Below are 19,021 nucleotides of genomic sequence, written 5' to 3'. Positions count from 1 at the left end.
CTGATCATAATTCCTTGTTGAGGTCTACTAGAATAGATTTATATTGTGCAATTTTCCAAGATCACATTGTTTTCTCATACAGCATCTCTGTATAGTATGTGCATTCACTCTCTGTCCTAAACGGCTTGTTGGACCTCCTGCCCCCCCCACTCCCTATGACCTCAGTTGCCGCCTGCGAGACAGCGAGACACAGCGAAACCCAGCCCGAAACCAGCCCGAACACACACACACACACCCGCAGCCTGGCTGGGAGTGTGTGCTCACACACAGTCTCACAGCCTCGCCGCGTCCCGCCGTCTCAGGGAGGAGAAATCGGCGGAGCTACAGCTGAGAAAAGATTGAGTGTGTGTGTTAACGTAACGGCTCCACGGATTGGTCCATTTGGGTATGAGCACGTCACTGTACCCAGGAAGAAAACAACGAGGAAATCTCCAACGAGGCGTTCTGGGGCAGCATAGACAGGTCTTCTCTGTGTTAGAGTTTTACTCGCTACAGGGTGTACTTTGAGGGTTTGTGACTCTGCAGACCGTTTACGTGCAGACAAACCTTCATAACACACAAGGGGATGGGTGATAACTGGAAAAGCATGACATGGGACCTTTCACAGTAGCAAAGGCACATGTGCAACCAATTATTTTAATTACAATGACTGTCAAAATGCGCAAAGGGGAGTTTTAGAAAACATTTTCAAAATGGTCACTAATACGAACCTAAGAAAGCACATAATAGAGCCCTTTTGAAATGGCTTTGTTAAGTTGCTGGAAAATCCAACTTGTGAATTCTTCATCATGTCACTGATGGGTAACGCTCTTTTTCTGCCTTCTTAACAAAATAAATCATGCGACAGCCCTTTTAATCTGCAGTCAGCAACACCAGCGAACATCACACATAGAGTGTTGAGTATTTTCAGTCTTTCTTACTCTGGCAGTAATGAGCAGTTGCTCAGCGAACACAGGTCCAGATTCATCAAAGAGGACATCCCACACACTGCCTGTCAAAATCTATTCACGAAGCACAAGCTGACAAATAATATGGGAGGTGATCATCAACAATTTGTATGACAGGCCATATTGGAGGCAATACATTATAAATGTAAGTTGTGTATAAATATATCTGTAGTTATGTCTCTAGATCTATAATGCATGAGAGGAAAACAGAGAAAAAGAGCCAATAAAAGGTATCATTCCTGTATCTCTCACCTTCTATTGGGATCTCCTTTGGCCTTGCTCCATGGTGTGTATGTCTTGTTTTACCTTAGTAATAGAGTCGGTTATCTGTCAGAAGAGAGATGGGTAAAAGCAGGTGTGAAAATAAGTCAATTTCTCTTAAAACCAGACATACGCACTCCAGAAAACTATTCACATTCGCTCTGAAATGCAGCACAATACAATTGATACCTACTGTTGACTGTCAGAAAGAAACATACCATTTGTTATCATGGGAAATGGAAAGAAACAAACAGGATGTAATTGCAGCAGCAGTGCTGATTTGTTGGCAGCAGTACAGCATGACTCCTGCCTGGTTTTTCCTGTCAGTGTATTTATGAAACATTTCTCTTACAGTTTGTCTGCAACCACTGAAATGATTTAAGCCAAACACACTCAGAGGGCGAAAAACATTACTGGACAGCTCTGGGTTACAGATGTCCGGCTTTATTTCATTCTTTTTGTGTATAGGAGACATAAGAAGAAACCAGAATGGTCTTTAAGTGTGACAATAAATATTAAGAGATTCAGGTACAGTTTAATGGTATTGCTCACTTACACTGACATTCGCTCCCTTTTAACATATTTTTATATTTACTAGTCCTTTTATTAGAGATGTGTCTGTTGTTTGTGTTTGTTTTTAGTGTCAGGATGGATCCCTTGTCTTTTTCTCCGCAAACAAAATCTACGGTACAAATAAATAACTTGAAACTGAACCTGAACCTTTATAACATGTTACATGATTTATTCAGAAGGATTTGTGATGAGATTACAGAAAATATATTATATGCAGCACAAGAAAAGGACATTAAAGGTGTTTACATTATGTATTTGTTTTATATAATTGAATGCAAAATGTGTGTCTTTTGTTGAAATTCAGAAATCTAAGAACACATTTGCATGCCTAAACAGCACCATGGCTGCTGATGGCTGCAAGAGATGGGGGTTGCAAACGTTTCCTCGCAGCTTCAAAACCATCCCCCAATTCCTAGCAAAATTGCTCAAACATTGAAGTAAGAAACAGATAGGAGGAGGGGAAACAGACTGGTTGCCATGACCCTTTCCATCTGCCATGTCACATCGTATAAATAATATCAAGATTTGCTAAGACAAAAGGTAGGAAGCCATTATTGTAACATCTTCATGTGTCCTGCTGATGCTTGTTTAGTGAACAAAGACTTCAAATTAATAAAGATATATTAGACAGTATCGCAGATGAATTTAAATTAAGTGGAAATCATGACTAAAATCAGCCCAATCATGTTCCCATCATGCAAAAATTAAGTAGGCTACACAAAATGTGTCTTTTGTTACGAAGACTTGTGGGTATCTCTGTTGCGGTTACTTGTGTTTTATGTTGTATTGTGAATATGTAGGCTAATGTCTTTTATATATGTTTTTATATCAGACTACAACAAAAGAAGCAAGTTGTAAAAAAACAGCACAATGTCAAAATTCATACAATCAACAAAGGTAAAAGCAGACATCAAGTAAGTGTGGTGTGTGTGTGTGTGTGTGTGTGTGTGTGTGTGTGTGTGTGTGTGTGTGTGTGTGTGTGCATATTTGTTTGAAATGTGTCTACATGACTGTGCAAATATACACATGTTCAGTTCTTACATGAGAAAATTGTGAATGATCAGATACTGTATGATCCAATAGTTTGATTCCTCAGACAGAGACAGGATACTTTTAATATTCCTTGAGGGAGGTAGACTGAAATTAAATTTGGAATAGCTGTTTAATAGGTGAGCGCCCTTATATCTCACACAGAATTGACAGAGCCCAGAATTAATCAAAGGTAAACATAACCAAGGAATGGTTGGGGTAGGTAATTTTGGAGAAACCAGCTCGAGTGCGCTAGAATTTGAAAATACACTTCCTTACAGAGCCCCTCCTCCAACACACACGAACGCGCACATGGCCAATGAGGGCACGAGATAAGTTTGTGCACAGATGGAAGGCTGACAGGCAGGTAGGCCATCCAGTTATTTTAGCCGGGCCGGCTCAGGTGATTGGTCGTGCTTTTTACAGCGCCACGGCTTCCACAGATGAAATGTTTTTATGGATTTATTGTCAAGCACTTAAGATATTCATTGAAATCGGGATGTTAAGAGCATTCCATGGAATATAACAAAAAGTGTATCTCGAGCCGGTTTCTCAAACTTACCTACCCCACCTTTAAGAAGCCTGATATTAAAAAAAATGAAAAACACAATAATACTGATATGCTAATACGACCTGTCTTTATTATGATGCTCTCTGTTTCATCCCAAAATTAGCTTTCCCTGTCAGATTTAAAAACAAATAGAAACAGAGGAGAGCTTCTGTGAGTTAAAATACAATTTAAGAATAACTTTCTGAATTCAAAAATGATTTGTTGAAACTTCACACTGCGGCCAAAATTGAGTCAGCAGATTCCCCTGTTGCCACACCTCCCGCTAACAACAACAATGACTGCAGCTATGCAAGTGGTAGGGCAGGTTTTAACAATGGCCATCTATCTTGCGTCTTATGAGTACGTCAAAGGGAACAGCACGAGCTGATGAACTGCACGTGGATCTGTTGCATTTAAACCTGTTTGTAATACAGATGTCACGGTAAGCTAGTGATATTTGCAGTGAGAAGTGAGTCAACAGTCATGCTAGCAGCTTTGTGTGGCTGAACTATGGCCCAGTAATGCTTGAAACTAAATTCTAACAATAGCTAACATGCTCAGAACGAGAAAGCTAACATGCCGATGTCTATAGCAGCTGTAATGTTTACCTTGTTCCCATAGTTTGGCATGCTAACATTAGCATGTGAACAATGACAACTTAAAACACATTTCAAGGGGCACTGTCCAAAAGTTACTAAGATATTTCAGTCAAAATCACAAATGTCAACCTCATGGTGATGCCAAAGGAAAAGTCAGTGGATCACTGAAGTCCACTGGGAAGTATGAATGACTCTATTACTAATACTCACAATTTATGAAATAGTTGTTGAGATATTTCAGTCTAGACCAAAGTGTTCATTGCTTCAGCAGTGTAGCAGGATTGGTGTTAAAGATAGTATAATTAATACTCTTTGTACTAAACAGTAAATTAACATATCTTAATAGGATGTGTCTGTACCTTTATATATACAGTCTATGGTCTGTACTCATCTTCTGCAAATACGCGTCCTTGGACACCTACTGTACGGTCAAACAGAAAACAGAAACAAGTTGTATGAAGATTTTAAAGTTAGACTTTAAGGTCATAGAATGGAGAAATACTCATCTAAGCTTAATAGTATCAATAGGATCACATCAGACTCTCATAAAGAGAGGTTCATTTAAATAACTACAATGGTCCAAGACTGGAATCATTAAAAAAAAACTACTACTGAAAAGCATATACTGTAAGGGACACGGAAAGGAAGTAGAAAGGAAGGCACATCCTCTGCAGAATCCTTAGGAGAGACAATTCAAAGAGAGATGTTTCTTTGAAGAGATAGTGATGCAATAGCTGCGGGAAAATGGTAATTGTAAAAGAATTAAAGAGCAATGGTGCATGTTAGAAAGCATTGCCCAGACAGGGATTAAGAAAGGCACTTAGTTTCCAGCTTATTAGTCAAACTAGATAAACGTAATAAGTTATGACATCCTGAGCTCATGAAGTTCCACTTATTTGGATTTGTTGAGAATAAATGGACATTTTGGAGGCTGTACAGCAGTTTGTATTGTACTGTACACTGAAAGAGAACTTTCAAAAGCCATGTCTGTGGGTTCTTTTGCACGCATTGTGGGCAGATGGTTGAAAGGAGGCCATCTCTTCAAACTGGGACATCTACGTCACGCGTGGAAAAAATAGGAAGTGATCATCAGGTGCTAACAGCGCCGTCCTGACTTCACTTCCTTGTTTCACAGTTTCACAAACAGCAAGAAATTGATTGTTCATAGAAATGGGTTCACAATTAAACAATGCAGAATAAGGCGTGTTACTAGAACATCTTGGAAACACATGTGTTTGCTTTGGAAACAGTTGAAAGTGGCATTTGGAGAATGACCTTGTCCAAGTAAAAACGTATTTCTGTATCCGCCCAATTACTTAATCCATTCCAAAATGTAATAGCTTCCTCCATATTCAATGCTTCACCTTTCCACCAAGTTTCATGAAAATGGGGCCAATCGTTTTTCTCGTAACCCTGACAAACTGAAAAATATAACCTCGTTGATGGAAGCAATGACCCGGCTGGAGGAAAATGTGGCTTCATCTTACAAAAGAAATCAGTCCTCAATACGAAAAACTCTGCTTTTTTTTTACCAATCTCTTCCTCACCCCCCTCTTGCATTGTACACAAACTGGAGCATTGTGTAGCATGTGGTGCAGAGAGTGAGTCAGACTGCCCACCAGCTGTGAGCCCGGCTAGGGGAGGAGTGCAGATATTTCGTGCAGGGGGATTTACACGGCTGTTAGGATGGAGGCCAACTAGCAGCTATGAAAATGGACTTCATGTACAGCAGACATATGACTGTAGTAATATTAATGCTCTCTCTGAACACCTACACATATTCACATCAGCATCAATGAAAGCAGTGGTTCTGGAAATGATCCCGCATGTTGGCGTATGGATGTCTCAGTGGGTCTCTGAGACAAATCAATAATAATAATAATCATGTTTACTCTACTTATATTTTCATTCGTCTCATAGGAATGAATCATACAATGAACAGTTATCATTGAGGACAGTTTAAGGTCATGTCCTCAGTATTGTGTCTGGGAATTTTGACTTTGATGTGAGATTATAATATGATATTTTAGTGTCAATATTCTTATAATCATTTCAGAGCTTTTCAGTACATGTATAACTAAATAAGAAAAAATTGCATGTTTTCTGAAACATTCCCAGGAAAATATAACTATAACGTATAACTAAATAAGCAATGTATGATTATTGTCATTATCGATTAATCTGCATACTATTTTTTAGAATAATGTATTCATCATGTGGCCTTTATAATGTCAGAAAATAATAAATAATGTCAATTTCAGTTTAAATGTTTTGAGATCCAACCCAAAAATATTCAGATTAATTTAAAAATAGGATATCTCAATCATTTTGGCTGAAAACATAATTCTTTATACCATTTTTGCATGGAAAATTATCTTAGCTTTGTCAATTGTCTTATTTAATATTTGACTTATCGTCGTAGCTTTTATGTGAACAGATCCATATATAATATATTTAATATATAATGTGGAATAAGTATACATTATTGATTTGTGTCTATGTAGGCGTGGTCAGCTCTAAATAATATGGATGTCTGATCTCCTAAGTATTTGCAATATCTGCTCTGGCCTCTATGCATAGGAATGTATTAATGTGTGTGTTTCCTCGCGGCACAAACAAACGGCACTTGCCTCATCGCGTGCCACCCGGCTGAGAGCCTATTATCTAATTAGAGAAAAGGGGTCGTCCTTGACACGGCAGTTTGCCAATTAATAGATGAACACCACGTGAATGTGCTCCCTTACTTAGATCCACGTAAATCGGCCTCTCGTGTCCTCACAGATAAATACAGTGTGTGTAAAAGGGAGAAAAAAAATCTCCGTATGAAAAAAAGAGAAAGAGTTATAACATGCACGCCTTGGTGAACGCCTTCATGCGCTGCCTCTCCTTCCTGCTGCCTCCCTCTTGGCTTTGTGTCAGCGTGTGCTTGTGGGCTGGCAGTGAGAGCGAGGAGCCCAATCCCAGAGCTCGTTTCAAAGGCAGTAAGCCTCTTACATATGAGGAAGTAGCACCACTAGCAGCGGTAGAAGCCCAAGGAGGCTCCAGCTCGGTGTCTCCAGCTCCTGCAGGCTGCGTCTCGCTGGCTGCTGCCTCAAGCCCCTCCGCTCCACAGGCCTGGATCGGGGGTCTTTGGCAAGCCGTGGAGCGCGTCTTCGGAGCCCCTTGGGTCCTTCTCCGCCATCACTGGTGCCCGAAGAAGCGTCGAGCAGCTTTACGCGCCCCGTACCCTGTGTGTGCCTTCGAGCCGAGCGAGAGTAGAGGTTTCCAGGGAGGCATTTCTGCTTCTGCTGCTTCTGGAGGCACCTTGCCTTGTTCCGGGAACATGAGCGGGTCCACGGAGAGCCCCATCCTGAACCAGTGCGTCCTGGATGCGTCAGCGGAGCACGGCTTCGATGAGGTAATCACCGTGGATCAGCACTCTCAGGAGATGGGGACGGTGACAATCACTGTGGCCATCCAGGCGGCGGAGGAGGACGAGGAGCCCGTGGAGGTGTCCCCGAGCATTATTGACTTCCTCGGGGGCAGCTGTAGTGAGGACGAGTACGGGAGACATGACAAATCCAGGTTTGAGTCTCTACTTTGAGTTGTGCAGGGACGCTTGGGGTAACAGCAGTAACAGCAATGAGGTTAAATGCAAGTCAATTATCTCAATTGGTTAATAGGAAACCGTTTCCCTGGCGTTGACACACTTGGGAATTAGGCCTACTCAGATCTTGTTCTTAAGTAAAATTAGAAATACCACATTGTAGGAATTCTAAGTAAAAGTCCTGCATTGCGAATGTTACTCAAGTAAAAGTATTGGCATCAAAATATACTTAAAGTACCTAAAAGTAGGCCTACTCATAATGCAGATTGGCCACTGTTCTAATAATTATATATCATATGTTTTGATTATAATTATTGACGCATTAATGTGTTTATCACAGTTGGTAAAGGTAACTCATTATAGCTCATTATAATTCCTTTGTATAAGGTAGGCTTTATTTATTAAGTGTCGCTTATGTTAAATATCATTAATCCAAATCTGCAAAGTAATACATGTAGTGGAGTAAAAGTACACGATTAACCTCTGAATTTTAGTGGGGGTATACAAATGTATATACTCATGTAAAGTATTAGTATCTCAAAATTGTACTCAAGTACACTTCTTGAACAACATTACTTTACACCATTGGGTAAGAACAATAAAGGTACATTTAGGGCAATAACCTCATTTGGTCAAAATGAAACTTCTTCTGGTTTCAACACACTTTTACTTCCATATTTATCAAAAGTGTTAGGTATATAAATGTGAGTACAGTCCGTCAAACAAAGGCAGACTGGGTTCAACAAAGACAAGACAAACCTGCTTTGAGTTTCTGCTCTAAACAAGAATCAGAATTCCTTTATTCGTCCAACAGAGAGGAAATGTACATTCGGCAAAAGTAAAGATCATCTAATTTGGCTAAAAATAAACTATTTTCCTGTCTTTGACACACTTTTATCTCCTTATTTCTCAAAGGTGTTATGTGAGTAAATGTGAGTAAAGTTCCTCAAATAAAGGCAGAGTGGGTTCAGTGAGGTTACAGGGTGAGTGAGGGGTTTCCTGCTTTGCATCGATGGTTATGCATCCTAAGCATTCCATCTGAGTCAGGTTTGATAATGTATTAGCCCTGCCGGCACACAGCGTGGGTACATTTGGGGTTTTTCCCTGGAAGAATGCCAGTAATGTAGAAAGAAGCCTCACAAATAACTATAATCATGACAGGTGTAACAAAGAAACACTACAATGGTTAAATAGGGCATTAAATGACCACAATTGGGTGTGTACATCCTCAGAAATGCCTGAGGGCTGTTATTATCACCCCGGTTGGGAGGGTGTAACCACCTGTAGGCACCTGAGAGACAAAGGATTGCACCTTCACTTTAATCCAATTCCCCTGCATCATGGCCGGCTATTTTTATCCTCCAGCCTATAAGTTCCCTACACTCGGACTGCGTGCGCAAAGAGTGAGTCAGTGACAGAAAGGCCAGTGGGGAGAATAAATCTCTCAGTCCATCGCAAGCCTGCAGGTCACACCTTAATGTTGCTGTGACTTAAAGAGCTGCTGCAGCACCGGATACACACGAGGCATTCAAAGATCATTAAACATCTGAGAGGAAGCAAGTGTTTGTTTCCAATCAGATAAATTCAATCTGTTTTTATGCAGATATCTTTCTTTGTCTTAGCTTGTATTGTTATATCCGTCTTTGGATTTGAGTCACACACAATCGTACATCTTAAGCATACATTTAATCACCATGAAATCATCAAAGCAAAATGTTCAACAACTTAGAAAAACAATGTTTATTTGTCTCCAAACATTGTTCCATATTTTTACAAGAATCTTCTACATTAATCTCAAAAAGCGAGATGATTTATATAAAATATTCTTTTGTCTCTCACCTCAGTTTGTGTGTGTATGCTCTAGCATTTATTAAAACAAATCAGGGAGCATGTACTGATAAAGAAAAGTGCACTGTCAGCATATTCCTGCTACATTCCTCCAGAGACTTCTCTGCAGTACTCACACGGAAGTTAATTACCAGCATATCTCTGCTGCATTTTCTACAATTGAAATATTAAAATGAGGTATTGACAGTGAAGGTATTCTCTCTAAAAGCCTCGTCTGTACATGTGAAGTCCTGCAGTTTGCTGTGCGGTAGGTCAGGCTGGAGAGCTGTTGACTGAGGGTGTGCGCGGGAGGAAAAGGAGGGGAGGACGTGATGAGTCATCCACGAAAATTCATTCAGACCCTCACTGTAATCTGCAACAAAGCTACCTGCCTCGCAGCTTCACACAGTCGCCTCACTGAGATCTCATTGAGCCCTGAAAGCTTCAGCTGTGCAGCTCTGGTACCAGTCTTAGTGATTCCACCATTCTCTGAGTGGGAGGGAGAGCCTGTGACTCTGCACCCTTCAGATGGAGAGGGCATGGCAGTTTGAGGGCTGGTGTTACGCCAAGGTCTGGGGGAGACGCAGCTTGGGAAATGTAAGATGAGGAAGCATTTCTGCCAACTCCTCAGGCTTATTGTGTTAACGAAAGGGAAATGTGCAACAGTCAGAGAGCAGCCCTGCAACCTCACATTGTTTCCGTCATTGATTATTTTCTCCATTCGTCGTTTAGTCTATTAATGTCCGAATATAGTGAAAAATGTCCATCATATATTCTCAAAGGCCAAAATGATGTGTATTTTTTAACAAGTCACAAACTCTGGCTTATTGGGTTTTAGCCCATATGTGAACATACGATAAAATGGACCTTAATTGATCCCGGTTGAAATTCAGGAGTCATAGCAGGAGCAGAATAGAGATGGGATAGTAAACATAGATTATATCTCGTAATTGTGTTGTTCTTGGTTTAAAGTCTTGAAATCATGTACTTTATCAAAGTAATTATTAGCTTGTTTTTAAATATAGACTTTGTATTTTAGGACCTCTAAAAGCACTTGATAAAATACATTTATTATATCTGTACTCATTTCCAGATGGCATAAAAAAAATCCACTTTTGTCAAAAGTCAGAGCAATATCTTTTTGTAAAATTGAGGAAAGACCCTTACATTGAATGTCTTCCATATTAAACATTTTTGTGCATAGTGTATGTGCGCACATCTTTTGATATTCAACTTAAACTATGAGTTCACAGATCCAGGATTGTGCTCCTTGTAGTTTCTGTGATGCAGCCCTTTATCAAACTGTGTTTTTCCTAAAATATAATGAACTTTATAAAGCGAAAATAGTCCCTTGTGTCCTAAAGAACAAAAAGGATTTCAAAATGCTGTTGCAAGAAGACATTGGTTTTAGAAACATCTTTAACGGAGAAATGAAATCTTGTGTGGCTAAAAACCTCCTTTTCTGCCGTTTTCAAAATTATGAAACACATTTGGTGATAATCAATGTGTTGACTTATCTTTGCTGCTCTATAAAAAGTTTAGGCAAGGCAAGTTTCTTTTATATAACACGTTTCAACACATGTCAGTTCAAAGTGTTTTACTACATTGCAAAACATTAAGAGCATTAAGATGAAGTGCAACAGAAATGACTTTTAATGTAAAGCACTCTAATGTTTTATTGATACAACAGGAAGAGCTGACCATGACTCGTATTCTTTTCACACTGGAAATCCCCCTTTAGACAAATGTAAAATGTGTGATATTTGGCTTTATAAATGAACTTTGATTAACCATGACTCATATTCTGTAGAAACTGAAAACCCCCCGTGAGGCGAATGTTAAAATGTGTGAGATTTGGCTTTATAAATGAACTTTGATTGACCATGTTGTCGTCACACAGCGGTGCAGGGACCAGCGGGGGGGAGCTGGATGAGGACAGCTGGCAGCCCCCAGACTCGGAGCTGATCCAGAAGCTTGTGGCTCAGATCGAGTACTACTTGTCGGACGAGAACCTGGAGCATGACGCCTTCCTGCTGAAACACGTCCGGCGTAACAAACTGGGCTTCGTGAGCGTCAAGCTGCTCACTTCCTTCAAAAAGGTAACTATAGCTCCAAAACACTTAGGGGGTGTGGGGGTGTGTGTGTGTGTGGGGGGGCGTGTGTGTGTGTGTGGGGTGTGTGTGTGGGGGTTGTGTGGTGTGTGCGTGTTGGTGTGTTTGTGTGTGTGGTGTGTGTGGTTGTTGTGGTGTGTGTGTGTGTGTGTGTGTGTGTGTGTGTGTGTGTGTGTGTGTGTGTGTGTGTGTGGGTGTGTGTGTGGGGGGGTGTGTGTGGGCTCATAGGGAGGGGGGGGGCAGGAGCTCCAACAAGCCGTTTAGGACAGAGAGTGAATACACATACTATACAGAGATGCTGTATGAGAAACCAATGTGAATTTGGAACATTGAAAAATGTATTCTAGTAGACCTCAACAATGGAATTATGATCAGTAGAAATGGCCATGACATGGGAGCTTTAATGCTTTGTCCTGATTTAGCTGGAAATAACACACAGCCTTTGTAGTTTTGGGAACAGTGTTCACCCCTCCTGCTGTACGTGTGTGCGAGGCCATAGGCGGCTCAATTAAATCAATCAACTGAGGGGGAGGCGGCTTCATGTGGACATTCAGTAATTATATATTATGTTGCACATTAATGTTCCTGAGCTGATTTCTGACTGAATATAATGTCCAGCCACAGATTTACATACTAGACATTTGATTGCAGATCGAAATGCACACATTGGAGTTAAAGCAGGGTTGAGAAGATGTGTTAAAATAGCTATTTTTAATTCCCAATGACGTGCAGAGTCATGGGAAATGAATTGAACAACTGGCTCTTGCTAGTGTAAACATGACTAGGTGTTTGGGGTGCAAGGATCTTTTTTTTATCACAACGATTCACAACAGCTGCTGTTACTCTGGCCTGTGCATGAAGACTTGTTTGGTTGTTGTGTTTAAAAAAAAAAAAACTGTTAATGCCACGAGTGATCCAAGTCCAAACACGAACACTCACGCTCGTTTTTAATGTAAACAATGATTCACTTCGAGGCTTGAGGACATGGTGAGGCATTTTAAATCCAAGCTGATGATACAGTGATGGAGGTGAAACCAGGATGTTTGGTCCAGATATTTATTCAGGAAGTGTGACCGACAGTGATTGATTTCTTTATACTATAACTCCATAACTCAAGGTGAGATGCTTCAGGCAATTCATTTGAGGCCTTTTCTTTTACAACAATAAATTAGAAAATGCGTGATTTCCATATATAACCATAAAACTTGAGGAAACTTGTCTTAAAGGGCCTTTTATGCTCATTCTCAGGTTCATATCAGTATGTAGTGTCTCTACTGGGACATGTCTCCACGCTTTAATGTTCAAAAAGCTCTATTTTTCTCATACTGGCTGGAGCACCTCTTTTCACCCTCTGTCTGAAACTACTTTCCAGTTTTATTCCAATCTATATTCTGAAGGTTATAACGGAGGCCTTTATGCATTTAGCATTTATATCCTGATTTGTAGAACACGTTGTTCCCCAAAAACACAGCCTTTTAGCCGTTGACAGTATTTCTTGATTTAATAGATTTCTGTTACTGAAACGTTTGCACATGGCCTATCAGAAAACTTTTAATACAAAACATATTAGTCTTACCGTTAGACATGACCTGGGGGAGTTTCTATGTGATGTCTATCAGGCTCAAATATTTACTCAACCACTTGTAGTGTCAAGCAGTTGTAGGGTCATTACATTACATGTCACTTGTTGGATGCTTTTATCCAAAGCTACTTACATACTCAATACTGTGGGCAATCCCCACAGGAGCAATTTGGGGTGAAGTGTCTCAGGGACACAACGACATGCTGACTGTAGTGGGGTTAGAACCTGTGACCCCCTGATCCGAACACCGACGCACAACCCACTGCGCCACACGCCTCCATGTGACCTCGTTTTTTTCAGATGTTCCTCTAAAACTACTAATCACCTCACCCCTATAACACGAGCGTTGTCTCTTTGCCGGTGAAACACGCTCTGAGACACTCGACTTTAGTTTCTAATTCATAGTTTTTGCTCACAAATTGCCGCACATTTTAACACACTTTTAACAGATATATTTGCAGTGAAGCTAATGCTACCTTATGGATGTTAAATGTCAGCTATTATGACGTTTCTATATGATGTCTATCAGGCTCACATGTTACCCAAACACTTGTAGAGTCAAGCAGTTGTAGGGATCATCATGCGGCCTCCATTGTTTTCAGATGTTCCTCTCAAACTACTCATCACCTCACCCCTATAACACTTGTCTCTTTGCAGGTGAAGCACTTGACTCGTGACTGGAGAACGACAGCTTACGCTCTGAGACACTCGAAGGTCCTCGAGCTGAACGAGGAGGGTCGGAAGGTGCGGCGTAAATCTGCAGTGCCCGTCTTTGCCAGCGAGTCGTTGCCGAGCCGCATGCTGCTGGTGAGCGATCTGCAGAAGTGGCCGGAGCTAGCATCGCTCACGAAGGATAACGGAGTCAGCGAGGGAGCGGCCACTCAGCAGGAGCAGCTGATGAAGCTGTTGCTGAAAGAGTTCGGCACGTACGGCGCCATCGCCTCCGTCAGAGCCCTGAAGCCGGGGAAGGAACTGCCGGCGGACCTGAAGCGTCTGAGCGGCCGCTACACGCAGCTCGCCGCCGAGGAGTGCGCCATTGTGGAGTTTGAGGAGGTGGAGGCCGCAGTGAAAGCCAACGAAGCCGTAGGGTGCGAGGATGGAGGCACCGGGTCCCTGGGGTTTGTTGCGTTTTCTATCATTTGAGGAAGGAGTAGCCGAAAAGAATCCAGGAAGCTTCTCGTCAAGTTTATTTGTTTACTCCACACATGGCAGTTATTTTAAAACAAAACATGTACACTAGCAGGGCCTCGCACGGCTTAGTACGGTATAGTTAGGCCTTGGTAGGCCAGGCTCACTTTATGCTGCGTTTCCATTACAGTTTAGGAACTGGGGCAGTAACTCAGTGTAGGCGGAGCCGTGACGTCATCTTGCGAAACACAAAACCAACATCAGCCGTTAGCCCTCAGAGCTCACAGCTCCTCATATTTGTTCAGAAACTAGACAAAAGTTAAACAAGTACAAACCACAGACTGTCTGTGTCATGGCGAATACAGTCACTGGTTTATTTATGTCTGTAGGCCGTTGTTGTGAGTGTAGACGGTCGGAGCATATACAACGTTAGCTTAGCCGATCTCCATTCAGAAAACACACATTTTAAAAGGTTTTTCGCCTGCCGTCTGTCTGCAGACTTGTCAAAGCATTAATTCATTGTTTTTACTAACCGGTATCAGTATGTTGTTACTTCGGCATCATTTTGAAACGATTACAATTAAATCACGGTCAAATATGTTCATCTTGTTGTAGTTGCCAGCGATTCTCTCACTAGTTTAGCATACTCAGCCCGGTTGTTGGCCCGGAAAGAACCTCGATTTTGGAGAGCCAGAAATACTGTGAAAAAGTACCCGTTAGCCGGAACTACCCCTAGTGGAAACGCAACCAAAAACGGGCCGGGCACGGCACGCTTAAACTGCGCTCCGTGCTGTAGTGGAAATGTGGAAATGTGCCATTATACTGGTTTTTAAAAATGAAATGACCATAAAAAAAGCAATATTCTTTCAGTCACAGTTGCTTACAAATACTGAAACATAAAACCAGAACACAACCAAAAGTCAACTTCATACTGTCTGATTTGGTTTCTTTATACATTTTCTTCAACATAAAAATGTTCTTCATTCGGCAAAGAATTCCACTTCTCTGCTTTAAAGTAGTACGTGCAAACTGATGCTTAAAATTGTATTGAATAAAAAACATCCTTTCATAACAAATGATATGGCTAAACAAATGACCTCATAAAACACATAGTAACAGTTGATATATTGATTCTTCTCACAGGTTGAAGGTGGTCCTGATCGGCACCAAGCCTCCCAAGAAGAAGGTCCCGAAAGAGCGTCCTCGGGAGGAAGGAGGGATGCGTAAAAGTCGCTCGCTGAACAGCAGAGTTCGTGAACTCCAATATCACGGAGACGACTCGGCATGCAGCTCCTCGGAAACCGAAAGCACCCCGACGTCCCCTCGCCTCGCCAGGAAGTCCCAGTCCTGCAACAAGCTCAGCCCCACCACCGCAGGGGTCAACTTCCAGCAGAACAATCACCTCAGTCCTGTGATTTCTCCGCGAAACAGCCCCTGGTCGAGCCCCCGTGCCAGCCCCTGTGCTCAGAGGAAATCCCCCCACAAGTCTCCGTTAGCCAGCGAGGGCCGTCTGAGCCCTGAGGCGGGGCGTCGCTGGGCGGATTACTCGTCGGACAGTAGCCTCACACCCTCGGGGAGTCCGTGGGTTCAGAGGCGTAAACAAGTGGCGTCCCAGGAGAGCAGTCCGGTGGGCAGTCCCATGATGGGGAGGAAGATGCAGAACGCAGATGGTCTTCCTCCGGGGGTCACGAGGCTGCCCAGGGGTCCCGACGGCACCCGAGGATTTCACTTTGTCACCGTGGCAGAGCGGGGAAAAAGCGCCGCGACTCAGACTTGATCATGTGAAGCATCCACTCCTTCTTATCCCCCCAGAAAGAAAAAAAATTGGAATTTTGAGCAGTTCTTGAACCCCCTCCCCTTCCCCCCACATTTGAGACTGTAGATATATTTTTGTTGAGTGCATCAGTTTTCAGTCTGTTATATTTTTATACGACGTTTTGAGTTGGCTGCATTAGTGATTTACTAATGGACATTTGAGTGAATGTAAAGTGATCTTGCTTTTTGAAATGGACTTTCAACTCCAATGTGGTTTAATCTTATTTTACATAGGGGAGGGGTGGAAAAGGGAATTTCACTTTAACTTTTTTATTTGATTGAAAGTGTCCTCTGTCTTGTGTGTAAAAGCTCACAACATTGTCTGTGGATGGTGTGTAAATGTAAGTAATGTAAGTGGCATAGGTGCATGGACCTGATAGAGATATCACCATATGCCTTTCTGTATTCGTCTACTGTGAGTTCACTTTTTTTTGTATATGTTATTTAAACTGAGGCCATAAGGTTGGTCAGTTAAATCTGGGACATGATGTTTCTTAGTTTATATTTTGCCTTTTTTTAATTTGCTGAATGCTCTAAGTTGGGATGGTCTCCTCCCGCCTGTTAATTTGTAGCTGCTTTATTTATTATTTTAGCTTTTTTTTTATTTTCTTGGCATCTGTTTCCATCAGTCTAAGCTCTCGGTGAGATTCAGGGGATGTTCAGGTCAAGCAGAAGGAAAAAAAAAATGCTCTTATGTTCCTGCCTTTACATCTGAGCTGGGGTATTTGTACATTGAGATTCCTATTGTACAAATAAATCACTAAAATTGCAATTTGGCCTGATTTTTCTCTTTGTTTGTGGCGCATTTTGAGATATTCAAGGTTTTAAAACGATCCATTCTTATTCATGTTTCTATTTTAATATGAGAGTGAGATACTGTTGCTGTGCCAAGCCTGTAGAAGCAGTTCCACAATTGGAAAGCAGAATTGGCTCACTTGACTGTTTTTTTTGTAATGGCTTGCACAGATGGGAGCACAAGAAATATGATGGATTATAAAATGTATCAACCTTCGACAAACATGGAAGACCAGTTGCACAAGGAATAAATTATTTGCAATGCCAGATTTAGTGGTGGATGTATCGAGGCTTTTCGACACGGATCCAGAGAAATGTAATGTAGTATTGTCAATAAATAGGGCTGCACGTTACTATTTTTATCAATTGATCTGCCAATTAGTTTCTTGATTAACGCTTGGAACTTTAAAAAAGGCAGAAAATAGCATAAATGAATTAAATCCAAGCTTCTAAAAGTACAATTTTGTCCTAAAACATCGTGTTTTTTCATGATAAAAACAAACTATTTACTTTAATTTAATAACAAAGCAGGAAACGTCAATGTTTAAGACTCTGAAAACCACATTTTATGCATGAAAATGTATTTTAGCCCGATATTGTGCACCACATTGAGCAGTTTAAATGTGTAAATCGTGCCTTTCTAAGAGGGGCTTCGGCTCGCAGAAGACTAGAACAGCGCTTTTTATAATTTCAGTACATTTACAAATCGTTGCAGCTCTAACTAAAAGTGGTTTAAATTAAATATGTATTTATAACTGGTGGCTTACGTATTCTCACGTCCTCCTGTAGCTGAAGCACCTTTTTGGAAAGCAATTTGAGCTTCGATTGTTTGCGGAATTGTTCTGACGGGTTTCTGAACACTCGTCCTATTGTCCAAGCTGTCACGTTGCATGGAGACTTCAGTGCAGTTTGAATTCTTTCCACAGATTCCTGATTGGATTGAGGTTTGGATTCTGAATTGGATAAGATCTTTGTTTTGAACGCAGCACATTCCAGTCTAGCTCTGGCATGTTTTGACGTTGTGTTGAGGTCATTTTTCACGGACTGAAAACTGAGGTTATAAATTACATTACATGTCATTTGTTAGATGCTTTAATCCAAAGCTGCTTGCATACAATCAGTACTGTGGACAATCCCCACAGGAGCACTTTTGATTTGTTGGTATTTTGCTGCATTCAAGTCAATCTTTCATAAGCCTCAAAGCGCTGACTGCAGAGGAGCATCCCTGTGTGTTGGACTATCAAATGATTTGGTATATATAGTCATCATATTTTTGGTACGAATACATTTGGGTTGAGACCTTGTTTACAAATGAGAGAAAACTCCAAGAAACAAAAAGCCAATTTAGTAAGATGATGAAACCCTAATAAGGAAAGCAGTTCAACTTTTAAGCAAATTAATTACCTAAAAATGGAAAAAAATAAAAATGTACTTCAGGATAAAATGACGTAAACTTAAAGGACATACTATGCTAATTTTCAGATTCATATCAGTATGTAGTGTCTCTAATATGTCTCTATGCTTTAATGTTCAAAAAGCTTCACTCCCTCATTCACTGTGCCCACATTGAACAACAAAAAAAACGAGGCAATTTAAGGTAGTAAAACCACGGGTCTCATAAATAAATTCAGGGGGCCTTTCTCATTTCTCAAATTCCCCTCCTCGACTCATATCCTCGTGTCTTAGTCCCGCCCACAGGAGATGCGAGCGGAGGAGTTGAGGAGGGGAACCGAGGAGAGAGGAGGGGAAGCGAGGAGGGGAAGCAGCAGGCGGTTAGAGAAATGAGAACTCCTCTCCTCTGAGCGGTCATTTTAAAGAGACGTCCATTAATGATGACAGGAGGCGCAGCAGCCCTCTGTCTGATGGACAGATGTGTTCATGATGATTTATATATTTACTTTGAATTCATTCACAGTGCGGTATAATGAGACAATAACAGGCTACAGATGCAGACATATACATATACATACACACGCAATTTCAGAATCAAACAAGTATGAGAGCACTCATAACGTAACACAATCACTACATTACATGTTAGACTTACATACTCAATACTGTGGGCAATCCCCACAGGAGCAATTTGGGGTGAAGTGTCTCAGGGACACAACAACATGCTGACTGCAGTGGGGTTTGAACCTGTGATCCACTGATCCGAACACCAACGTACTAGTCCACTGCGCCACACACCATCAGAGACTGGGTATAGAAATTAGAG

The 19,021-nt window shown here is 41.3% G+C and overlaps 1 protein-coding gene across 1 annotated transcript; it reads left to right on the top strand.

Moving 5' to 3' along the window:
- The first annotated feature begins 6,721 nt into the window (after positions 1–6,721).
- On the top strand, positions 6,722–16,780 carry larp6a (La ribonucleoprotein 6, translational regulator a). The gene is made up of 4 exons (XM_010775389.1): positions 6,722–7,523; positions 11,273–11,471; positions 13,723–14,183; positions 15,337–16,780. Exons 1-4 carry the CDS (start codon positions 6,808–6,810, stop codon positions 15,968–15,970), a joined length of 2,010 nt encoding a protein of 669 aa, XP_010773691.1. The 5' UTR covers positions 6,722–6,807; the 3' UTR covers positions 15,971–16,780.
- Positions 16,781–19,021: the final 2,241 nt, after the last annotated feature.

Source organism: Notothenia coriiceps, unplaced genomic scaffold (assembly GCF_000735185.1).
Source record: "Notothenia coriiceps isolate Sejong01 unplaced genomic scaffold, NC01 NC01_scaffold00015749, whole genome shotgun sequence".
In the NCBI taxonomy this organism is placed as follows: Eukaryota; Metazoa; Chordata; class Actinopteri; order Perciformes; family Nototheniidae; genus Notothenia; species Notothenia coriiceps.
The sequence above is the reverse complement of the archived record's forward strand: the minus strand, read 5'-3'. Positions and strand labels throughout refer to the sequence as shown.